Below are 12314 nucleotides of genomic sequence, written 5' to 3' on the forward strand. Positions count from 1 at the left end.
AAGTAACAGGATGCAGGTGAAATTAATTTTATTAACGTATTTAAAATTATTTTAACGTGTAATCAATATAAAAATTAATGAGATATTTTACATTCTTTTTCATACTGGTCTTTAGTTAGATGAGCCACATTTGAGGTGCTCAATTGCTACATGTGGCTACTAGCTACCATAGCTAGGACAAAGATCCATAAAATATGTTCAGCAGAGGACTGAGAATTCTGAGGAAGTTTCTCAGGATACGGTGATCAGAAAAGTTCATAGATGAAGTGTTATTTTGGTAAGGGTTTGGAAAAATTAAATTTGGAGACAAAAATTTGTGGAGTTTTCTACATGGAAAACTTTCTGAGCAAAGATATGGTCAGGTAGGCATGGTCAGAAGAGATCAGTATCCCCATTTGATTAGATAATAAGGTCTCTGAAGGGATGAGTGGATGATACGGCTAGAAATGTCTGTTTGGAAGAAGATAAAAAATTTGATTCTAGTTTGTATTTACATGTTTACTAACCTTATTAAAATGTTGTGTTATCTCTAGCAGCAGGACATTTTGAGTTTAGTTGTTGCTGATCATTGATGTTGTAAATGAAAATTGGTGATATTCAGATAAGTCAGACAAAGACTGGTTTTGATTACAGAACCAAAGGAGGGTAGGCATCAGGAAAAGGCAGAGAAGTCTCTATAGGCTGAGATCACATTGTGAAGGTAGAAAGTATTGGGCAGTGGAAGAGTTCTATATAGCAGGGATTAGGGGTTCAGAGGTGGAATCACATTCCATTTATAGCAGAACCAAGCAGCAAAGAGGTATAGGGAAAAGGGATAGGAGTCTGATTACTGAAATTGGAGAATGAGATCAAAATGAGAACAGCAAGGCTGGTTTGAATTTGTGAGGTAAGTTAGTCTAGCAGCCTTTAAATTTCACTAGATTTGGGGCACTGGATTAATATAACCATATGATATTCAGATTGACTTTACAGAATCTTTTTACGTATCTATATTTACTTTTCTCAATAGCCACAAGGAATTAATGTTAATCAGAAAAGGGCTAAAGTGATTTGAGGATACACAGAGCTGAGTCTGCAACTCAAGTCTTTGAATCTTTCTGCCCCACCACGTTTTCGTTACTTGCTATAGTTTAGAACTAAAGGCGTTATCTATAAGTAGAAGTGAAGGGACTCCAAGTATGATCTTCTTTCATTCATTGTTGATTCTTCAGTTGTCATTCAACTGAATGTCTTCCAGGAATCTTTTTTAGTAGCTACTAAGTAAAGGTGATGTGAGGAGTTGCAATGTGGTATTATGTGTCTTTTAAAATGTCCATGCCTAGCACTTGTACCTCTAAGAATTTATTTAAAGCAAGTAATTGGATATGTGTACAAAGAATATACATTGTAGCATTGTTTTTGCATTTTAAAAAATGGTAACATAAATCATTAGGGGATTGATTAAGTTATAGCACATCCAAACATGACTGATATGTGCAGTTTTCATAATGGTTACAAAATTGCATAAATTATATGACCAGCTTATAAAAATCAATCAGTAGATATATCATAGAAAACAAATTTAGGGAGTTATCTTCCAAAATAACTATCTAGTTATCTCTGAATGAAAAATTGCTAGTCATCTTTTCTTTCTTTAACTATATTTTCTTTCATTGTTTTGAAATGAGTATTTATAATTAGTCGGATAATGATAAAGCATGTTTTTTTCAAGTAGCTGGGTAAGTAGTAGTGTTTACAGTCACTGCTAGAGCAGTACCATTTAAGAATAAAGGTAATCCCACATCATCTAGCATAAGACTTTGTACATGGTGGGCTCTGAGGAAAAATTCAGTGAATACTCCGAATGTATTTGATATTGTCAAAAATACTAAAATACTAGATCTCTTTAAATCCCCCATGTATCACACCCAATGTTGGATAAGTAGTACCACTGTCATGTGAGAAGATGTCATACGTAAGATGGTACTCAAAAATATTTTTATGTTAATAGTCATGTATTTATATCAAGATCTTAGAAAAATTATAAACACTACAATTTGTGAGGTCAGGGATATTATTCAGAACAAAGATAATATTTAAAATTCAATTTAAAATATTCAATTTAATGACAAGTATGGTGATGTACAAACTAATGCTTGAGAAATATTGAAATAGTAGATAGAGCTAGGTCCTCAAGGTGTTATTTCTGAGCATATTGATTAAAAGTGAATGCTATAACATTCTTTCACTATTGTGGTTATGTTTTTCCAATCTCATTACAGAACTTACGAAAATGCCTGTTTTTTTTCTTTTTTATATCTAGTGGCTAGTTATATTTTATTACTCCCACTCTCTTGTGGTTCTAAAAGCCCATTTCCTATTTTTCCTCTTAAAGAAAAAAACCCTTTCCATTTAGTTTCAGGTCATATGTCATCTTTTTGAAGCCTTTCTTATTATAAATACCTTTCTGCAGGCAAATTTAGATGTGTCTCTCTGTGGTGCTTTAGAATATAGCTTCATAAATTAGCAAATGAGTTTTTTATCTTTTTGTTTGTGAACTCATCAAGAGCATGGGATCGTATTATAAATCATCTGTCTTTTCCCTTGCTCAATACTTTGTACATAGTAGATACTCAATAATAAATATTTGGTCAATGAATGACTATTCCAAGGTTATAAAATCAAGAGAAAAACTAAGTTCCAATTTCATTCCTAGTCTTAAACTAAGTTCCAACTTAAAGATCAATAAAACATATAAGATATACCTATATTACATATACACAGAGTAGACAGAAGCATATGATTTTAGAAATAGAAAATGAGTCGTTTTAGAATTGTGAGGGCTAAAAATAAGTGAAATCATCTTTCTTCATATATTGCTAACTATGTTAGTTACAAAGTTCAAGATTTAGCAGAAAAGTTGAATATATTAACTTTAGAATAATATATAATATAATTAAAATTAGAATATTACTCTTCATAAATGATATCATTCATATCACAACTTGTTATCATAACATATGAATGAGTCAAAAAATTTGTTTCTGAGACCTCTCAGAGCTGAAGATTCTATAGCCAACAACAGTCTTACTGCTATGTGTTCTAGATGGCTCAAAGGCACTTCCAGTTCAACATATCCAAAACTGAACTGGTGATCTTCCTCTACCAAACGAATTGGTTCTTTCCCCACTCCAAGTCTTGGTCACTGAACACTGTTTGTTTTACTTCCTGACTCTGGAAGTCAGAAGTGACTCCATTCTCTTCTCTACATTTCTACTGCCATCAGTTTGGTGCTATTTTCATTTTTTTTCCGTAAGTACGTACTGCACTTTTAGCTAATCATATCCACTCTTGAGTCCCTCCAGTCAGTTTTGTATAGCATAGTCAAGGTGATCTTCTTAATAGGCAAATCAGATGTCTTAATATTAGTGGATCTTTTCATATGCTTTTCTGGCTGTTTGGAACATTTCCGTAATCTGTTTGTTAAACCTTGTTTACTTAATTCTTCATCCTTCAAGTTGCAACTTATAGCATTATATAACATTCCTACTTTGTACCTACCCTAGTTGTAATTATATGTCTTAAATGTGTATTGATATGATTGATTTTATTTGGTCAGTATCGGTCCATCCTCTTTACTCACCTGGAGGTTCGTTCAGGGCACTGATTGCTTTTCTTTTGCCAGTTATTATATACTGAGCACGTAGCACACAGAAAGCACTCCATAAATATTGAATGAATATATGAATCTACTATATGACCTGTCTATTCAATAACTTGGTTAGGCATAAATTATTACTGAGTTTATATTTTCCTTTTGTCTCTTTTCTAGAAATTATACTTTTACTGGATTTCAGTTTAATTGTTTATATAGTCCTTTAATTTCTCCTTTGTTTACCTGCTTGCAGTTGTTCCGCTCACAGTGGCAAGACACAGTGATGGTTATAAAAAGTCAGCAGGTGGTAAAACGTTTGATAAAGATGCTCTGGAGGAAGTTTTAGAAAGTGCTAGTGAAATAGAAAGTGATGAAGAATCTGAAGATAGAATTACAAGCATTGGCAAAGATTCAGCTGATGATGATGATAATGATGAAAGTGAAAATGATGAGGAAGAGGAGGATGAAAATGATGTTAGTGAGGATGGTGATGAAAGTGACAGTGGCCCTGATCTTGCAAGAGGTAAAGGAAATATAGAAACAAGCTCTGAAGATGAAGAAGATATGGCAGATCTACTTCCAGAGGAATCTGGTTTTGAGCATGCTTGGAGAGAACTAGATAAAGATGCCCCTCGGGGTAATGAGGTAATCTTTTGAATAAATGAGATCATTTGTGAAGACAAGTAGCTTTTATGGATGGTACTGATGTCATTAACTGGGAAAAACTTTGTTGCTAAATAATACTCTTGATGACAATTCTCCTAAAACCTCTTGATATGAAATATATCTATATAAATTTGTTGTCTGTTCAAGGAAATAATAAAATTCTACATAAATAATTAAAAATCACATGAAATTTTTAGAGAGTAATTTGAATTCAGAGCCTATTCCACCTATTAGAAATGCCACAGGGTACCATAATCAACTTCCTTCTTTATGGATGGGTGGCAAAATAGTTTAACAGACTTGGAAGTTAAAAAATCAGCTCATCATTATTCAAGAACTGATAAGAAAGAGGAAGTACTTTCTGCTGACAGTTTTACTACGTGTGATTTAACCTCTTTACATATTGAAACTCATTAGATAAATAATACATTGATGATTTCAGAATTTGGGAGAAGGCATTGCATTTTTAGTTATCTTTATTTTGCAGGTATTGGGAGTGACAGATTATGTAATATAAAATTTTTCTCATTTTAGATTACACATCGATTAGCAGTTTGCAACATGGACTGGGATAGATTAAAAGCAAAAGATTTGCTTGCTCTGTTCAATTCATTTAAACCTAAAGGAGGTGTTATATTCTCTGTAAAGGTGAGATTTGATTTCATTTTAAAATAAATATTTATAAGCATTTTAAGTTCATTTTCATGTTTTTAAGTCAGTTTTTCTTTTAAAGAAAATAATTTATCTGGAAATTGTTTAGTACAGTTTGGTGTGAAACTAATGTAACAGATATAATAAAGGAAAGGAAGAGTAAAATTATTATTGATGGGCTATATGATTGTAAATTTAAAAACCTAAATAAATCAATAGGGAAGCTATTGTAAGTTGAATAAAGAGACAGGATATAAGATAAATATTTAAGAAATAAATTGCATTCCTTTTTTACCAGCATTAACCAATTAAGAAAATATGCTATTTTTCTTAGCATCAGAAACATGTAAAATCCTTGGGAATTACTTTAGACACATGACCTATATGATGTAAATTATAACACTGGATAAATTTGAAATATTTAAATTTTGAGATAACATATTTTTAGAGTGCCCACATTGTGATTAAGAATCCAGGCTTTGAAGTATAACAGACCTACATTCAAATCTGTTTTAAAATTTGTTTGTTGTTTTTTGGGAGATTGGGGTTCAAATGTTGATTCAGATAAATGCTATGTGACCTTGGACACTTTATTCATCTCTCAGGTGTTGTTTTCTCATTGGACAAGTAGCTATGACAACAGTACTTCCTAGTGTAGTTACAAGGATTGAATGAAAAAGATCTCACACTGAGTATTTAGTAGAGCACCTGAAGCAGGTCTAAATAATTATGTTTGATTATATAAAGGTGTTCTACAGTTTTAGTATAGCTTCAGTCAAAATTTAGTTTAAATGAAAGTTAAGGAAAAGGATACCAGTAATCATCTACAAGAATAAACAAGTAAAGATGACTAATGAATATTTGAGATACCATAACAGTATAAAAGGACCCTACAGTTATAATATCTAAACATTTTATAATGCTATGAGACTTAACAGTTTTGGGTAAAGATAAGGAGACAGATTAATAGAATGGCATAGATAAAACGAAGAGTTTAAATGATGAGTTAAATCATAGTATTGAGATAAGTCTGTGTGTAGACAAGTTAGTTCAGATCCCCACCTCATAAAAGGCCAAAATAAACTCCAGATGAAGTAAAGGGAAAAAATTAGAAATCCAGCCACAAAAATAGAATTGTGTTTTTGTTAAATATTTTGTTCCAGAAGATTCGTAGTCAAAACTGATAGATTTACAAAAGAGAAAAAAAAAAGAATCAATGTAATTATATATGTATTTTAAAATTCTACATCAAAACCTAGTATATGCAACTCAAAAAGTAGTAAAAGAAACTCAGATCCCCTAATTGATAAATTGCTTATTTCATACATTTTCCAAAAAATATATTAGTTAAATGTATATTAAGTCCAGTAGTGTCACAGTGCAAATTAATATAATTATATTTTTTGACTCTCAAAAGTAGCCAAGATATAAAAGTACCAAATCCTAGTAAGGATGAATCATTTTTCTTATACCCAGGACTATATCTAACCTACATGATAAGATTGTCATTAGTTCCTTTCTGTTGAGTTGGCCAAAAAGTACATTTAGGTTTTTTTCTAGAATAAAGGACACATTTTTTATTTCACCTGTAACCTTATTGATTTGGATATTTTGAGTACGTTGGCCATCTCCCACTATTGGCTTCTAGTGGGTAGCAGCCAGAGGTGCTGCTAAACATCTTTTTTTTTCTTTAGTTTTATTGATTTAATTTTAGAGAGGGTAAGGGAGAGAGAAAGAGTGGGAGAGAAACATCAATGTGTGGTTGCCTCTCACATGCCCACATACTGGGGACCTGGCCTTCAACCCAGGCATGTGCCCTGACTGGGAATTGAACCGGCAGCTTTTTGGTTCACAGACCCGCGCTCAATCCACTGAGCTATGCCAGCCAGGGCTGCTAAACATCTTTGAATGCATAAGACAGCCCCACATCAAAGAATTATTTGGCCAAAGTGTCAGTATTACCAAAAAGCTTTGTAGACCGCTTTTGGTATGGTCAGTCAGTCATAGCGCCTTCTCTATATACTGCACAAATCTTTGTGTTTCAGTTGCATTTTTACCTTTCTTGGAATGTCAAAGCATAATACACCAAAAATGTTGTATATCTTCTTCCGTCTCCAGTATTAAAATGGCTGCACAAATTCAGTTTTGATAAGTTTTTTTTAATGCATGATGACATGACAGCTGTCACAATACAATCTTAACAAAATTATTTGCAATGAAGTTAATGACAACTAAGCACTATGAGAGCCATTATACAGAGAAAACTAAATGAACTTTTTGGCCAACTCAGTATTAAAAGGAATGTCTTTAAGGAAAGCATAAATGATACGACTTAGAGATTAGGTGGGTATTACAAAATTGTTTTTCTTCATTGTGTTTTATATATTTCTTTAATAATTTTTTGTGTGTTTTATGTAAACTAGTTAATCCAGTCATTTTTCATGTGTGTATTTGCATTGAGTTCCTTGAACTTAGAATCTTGTTTTGTTCTTCTTAATTTTTCCCTTGGAGCCCTGGACCATCTTGTCCCAGTTGATGTATGGAGGTGTTCTGTTTTTGTTCCCAAGTCCCACATCTGTTACTCTCCAGCTGACCATTTTTAAGGAGGTTCCTGTAGAGGGGTTTGGAAGTGGAGTTATCCTTGCTGTTTTCATTTGTAACTTAAAAATACTGACCTTACAGGTCTGGATATTGAAAGAAAAGGAAAATATTAATTACATTTATCTTAATTTTTCTGTGTTTAGATATATCCTTCAGAGTTTGGAAAGGAGAGGATGAAGGAAGAGCAAGTTCAAGGACCAGTAGAATTATTAAGTATTCCTGAAGATGCCCCTGAAAAGGACTGGTATTAAATCACTATAGATAATTAAACCTTTTAAGTTCATGTTAATAATTCAGAATTCTAGTCAGTTTAAAAGGTAGGGCTAAAGTTACACATGCCATTCAAAGTTAAAACAGCCTGCAGAGTAGACTAAAGTCTGTCAGAAGTGGCACACTATTCCAACAATATTTTGCATGTGTATTTCTATTTCTGTATTCATGAAAATAATTATTATCTTTTGTGGAATATTGCTTTCCAGATAAGTGGCATTGAAACTATTTACATTCGAATTACATAACTTGTTTGATTATTAAATACAAAAATAGAAGAGTAATAAGTTCTTTGCCTCAATAATGTAAAATAGAAAAAATTAAGGCAGTTCTTAAACCACTAGGTGGAGCTAAATGTACAGTTAATAAAGATGGTGGTTAAATACTGTAATATGGATGGCAGAAGACAAAAAGATGAAGACCCTCAAAGAATATGTTTCAGTTAAATGAAATTAAATTTATTACTATTTAGACTTGACAACACAATTTCTTCATAACTATTTCTAATGCTTTCCTACTGTATTTTGTAATATAGTACTTGTCCATCAGTTTTTCTTGAGAAGGATATAAATAGTACCAAAATTGACACACAAAAAAAATAACTGATTAAGAATTAAAATCATAGGTAAGCATCTGTAATTCTTATACTCTCCTTTTCTAGATATCAAACTCCAAATAAAATACCTATTTTGTACCTTGTCAAAATAATGAATTGAACTAAAGTGTTGTAACATTCATAAAGGCAAAGTCATAAAGGAAGGACAGATTGGTATGGAAGTTGTAATATATTTTTCTCGAAATAATTGCATTTATTTTTTAAAGGGAGATAGGTGGGTGTGTTTCTGTATAAGAAATCTTAATGATTTTTTCCCTTCTTAGGACCTCTAGAGAAAAATTGAGAGATTATCAATTTAAACGACTGAAGTATTATTATGCAGTAGTAGACTGTGATTCTCCTGAAACAGCTGCTAAAATTTATGAGGATTGTGATGGCCTGGAATTCGAAAGTAGTTGTTCATTTGTAGATCTAAGGTAATGTGTTTTACCAATTTAATCTTGTAGTAAACATGATTACAAGAAAAAAAAATATTAGAACTGGTAGTGCTCTATGCTGTTTTGTATTCTAAAAGAGGATTTTTTGCTTTTGGATGAACTCTGTTTTATGGAACTTTAACCTTAAGGAAGAAAACTGGAATGAGAAAATGATAAAGTATTTTGTGTGAGCCACCCCACATTTATGTTCTTTCAAATATGTTGGCTCTGTTTTTAAGATGATGGGTTATGTGTAGTGATAGTACTTTGCAACTGTCTTTTAGAACTAGGAACCAGGTGAATTACTTTTATTTTAAAATAACATTAAAGTCAGGGGCAAAGGAATTTGTTAATAAACTGGTACCTCAAGATCTATGCTGTCCAATACAGTAGCCACAAGTATATATGGCTATTTAAATTTATTTAACTAAAAATTTTAAAGTACTTAGCTGGCAGGGGAGGTACCATGATTACAGAGGTAAGTTTTCCTAGTGTGGGGCTTATCCTGTACACTCAGGATATGTTGACCCTTGTAATTTCCCCAAGCGTGGGAAACCTGACTGCATAATTTGTGGTATTGGGAGACTGGGGAAAAAAATTTTTTTTTCATTTTAAATCCATTTGCTTAGGTATAGAATATTGCCATCAACATAGAAAGTTTTATTGGCCCTGGCTGGTGTAGCTCAGTGGATTGAGCGCAGGCCTGTGAACCAGAGGATCGCAGTTCAATTCCCAGTCAGGGCACATGCCTGGGTTGCAGGCCAGTTCCCAACAGGGGACACACGAGAGTCAACCATACATTGATATTTCTCTCCCTCTCTCCTTCCCTTCCCCTCTAAAGATAAATAAATAAAATCTTTTAAAAAAAGAAAGAACGTTCTATTGGACAACACTGTTGTAATGCTGCTCAGTAAGTGAATGAATGGAATTGCTGACATCGTCTTCAGACTTGGACATTATTTCCACCGTGTGCTCAGGCTTCCCTGACACAGAGCTGAAAACCCTTAGGTGGTTGTGAATGTCCATTCTGAGGAATAGGAAGCTGAACTACTGTACCATTTTATCATTAGCCCGGTGATTTGGAACCCAGTAAACCGTTCTACAGTGACACTTCAGTAGAAACCACTTCTTTGTATGCAGGTTTGTTAGAGGCTTTGTTCTCAAAATGAAATGTTCTGGGGAAAAGTGTATCAATTCATAGTCAGTTCCAAAAGTTGGAATTCAAAGGCATTCCAACTGGTAGAAAAATACAAATAAAAATTTTCTAATTGATATTTTGGGGTAAGACTTAAGTGTGCTTAAGTATATAACAAGAAGGTCATATCTCATGAGGCACCTATTTCCTTTGCTTTTCTGTTAACAATTTCAATAGGAGATGCTTGTTTTGAATGTTTACATAGTAATTACGAAACATTTGTGAGAATGTCATACTCTGGTTATTGTGAATTGATGTTAACATATTTTTTTCAGGATTGTTCTGTTCTTTGTTTCTTTTTGGGACATTTCCATGCAGTGTTAGAATAAGCTCTGGCAGTGACTAGAAAATCAGATCAATGACCGTGGAAAAATTTATCTTCACTATTTTATTTTGTCGTGTATAAAAGAAAATAGTTTTCTACTGCCATCCTGTGATCTAGGGAAGCCTTTTCTCATCTGCCCCAAAATATAAAAGCATGCATGTTAGTAACAGTTAAATATATTAATCTCAGAAACAAATGTGTTTGTTTTTCTTCTACTGAGTGTGTTCAAAACTATAGCTGGAGGAGGATGTTATGTAGATATAATGAACCTTAATTACCCATTCTTCCCCCCAAAAAATCACTTTTGATGGGATATACAGCAGATACTTTCCTTGAGGAGTTAAAATCTATGTAAGTTACAAAAGCTGAATATAGTAACCATGGATTATTTCTGCTTCCCCAGCACCCCCAATTCCTTCTTAGCCTAATGCCTAAGAATTGTCTAACAATTATAATGGCTAATTTACATTTAACAGCTCTCTATTTGTGGGGAGAAATTTAAGATGAGATTGTTAGGATTTTTTAGTCTTGAAGATTCAGCTTAAGCTTTTCCGTGTTTTTAGTAACACCTCATGTGTACGATACTTTATATTCAGAAAGCTTAACCATTAGTAGTTCTGTTTGATCTTCAGAATATTATGTAGTAGTCCAATGACTATGCTAACAAGTCTAGGTGTGTTGAAGCATGAGGGATCCGTGTGTGTTTACACCTGACTCATGTTAGCTGACTCCTAACGCGGGGTTTCTACCTACGCAGAGTTCACTTAAATTTAATGGAATTACTGATTTATAGCTTATGAATTGCAGAAATTTTGTGCCAAGGTTATTTCTAACATTGTTTGCCTCGTGTACATATCTGTTCTGTAGAAACTTTTATATGGTATGTGTATATAAACTACAACTAATTAGAAGAGAATCTAAGCTGTGGTTGTTTATTACTCCAGCATATGTTTAAATAAATTTGTTTGTTTCTTAGGTTTGTACCAGATGATACTACTTTTGATGATGAGCCCAAGGATGTAGCCTCAGAAGTGGATTTAACAGCATATAAACCAAAATATTTCACATCTTCTGCAATGGGAACATCAACGGTATTTCTTAACTTTTAAAAATGTGTAGCTGGACTTTATTTTAAGAAAAGACTTTGTATACTATTTACTATAGCATATTTAGAAATGGACAATATTCAGAAGTTTAATGGACAAATACAAATAAAATGAGACACAGGTGTATTTGCATTCTTATCTACCACATCTGTTTGAACCTTTTTACAGATTTCTGTTATGCTTTTAAGCCTGAGTCAGTTACCTACAAATGTTTATTTCTTTCTCTTCTCTCTTTTCCATATACTTTTAATCAACTAGATTCTTTACTAAGTAATATGCTAGTTATTAGTAGTCTAGGGAAGAATGGGAAGGAAGTAGTGGGAAGGTAACCACAAATTCCAGTTAAAACAAAGTTAATCAAAATTTAAAATAGGAGCACATTTTTTCTGCAGGTAGTATCCAAAATTGTAAGAATAATTGAAGAAGAATAATTCAGGACTACTATGTACCACATTAATGCTGAATAACCCACAGTCAAAAGATTTCTGTCGAATTAGTTTATTATTCTGCTACATGCCATTTCTTTTCTCCGTTCCCCACCCTCCTCCTCGTCTCCCATTAACTTTCTGTCCACAACTGGACTCTGCAGCAGCAATGCAGTCTTCCCATTACCTTTCTTGTGACACATCATTGTTCTCTTCTGAGGATGGTCTGGTGGCAGAAAGAGGACTTCTGTATCTTTCACATGCATGCTGTGGTAGGCACTCTGTGGCCTTCATTAGTTACTGGGTATAGTAGTACCCTGCCATTATTTGTAAGTAAAGTCTAAAAGATCGACTCGCTGCTGGGGAGTCAGGAGAGGTAGAAGAGAGTATGAGGGAATAAGTGTTGACG

General features: G+C 33.2%; 1 protein-coding gene and 1 non-coding gene across 3 annotated transcripts in view; both read left to right on the forward strand.

The window, feature by feature from the left end:
* Window positions 1-12314, forward strand: part of ESF1 (ESF1 nucleolar pre-rRNA processing protein) — a 65717-nt gene that overhangs the window by 2803 nt on the left and 50600 nt on the right. For both annotated transcript variants that reach the window (XM_037031265.1, XM_037031258.1), the window contains exons 3-7: window positions 3888-4279; window positions 4835-4948; window positions 7696-7796; window positions 8702-8854; window positions 11351-11465. In XM_037031265.1, the coding sequence (XP_036887160.1) occupies window positions 3888-4279; window positions 4835-4948; window positions 7696-7796; window positions 8702-8854; window positions 11351-11465 (875 nt within the window). The remainder of the gene's footprint in view (window positions 1-3887; window positions 4280-4834; window positions 4949-7695; window positions 7797-8701; window positions 8855-11350; window positions 11466-12314) is intronic.
* Window positions 9296-9465, forward strand: LOC118976742 (U1 spliceosomal RNA). Its single transcript, XR_005064342.1, has one exon. It is a non-coding gene; the product is annotated as a U1 spliceosomal RNA (small nuclear RNA).

The sequence above is a fragment of the Sturnira hondurensis genome, unplaced genomic scaffold (assembly GCF_014824575.4).
Source record: "Sturnira hondurensis isolate 20B ecotype Veracruz unplaced genomic scaffold, ASM1482457v3 Scaffold0001813, whole genome shotgun sequence".
Taxonomy (NCBI): Eukaryota; Metazoa; Chordata; class Mammalia; order Chiroptera; family Phyllostomidae; genus Sturnira; species Sturnira hondurensis.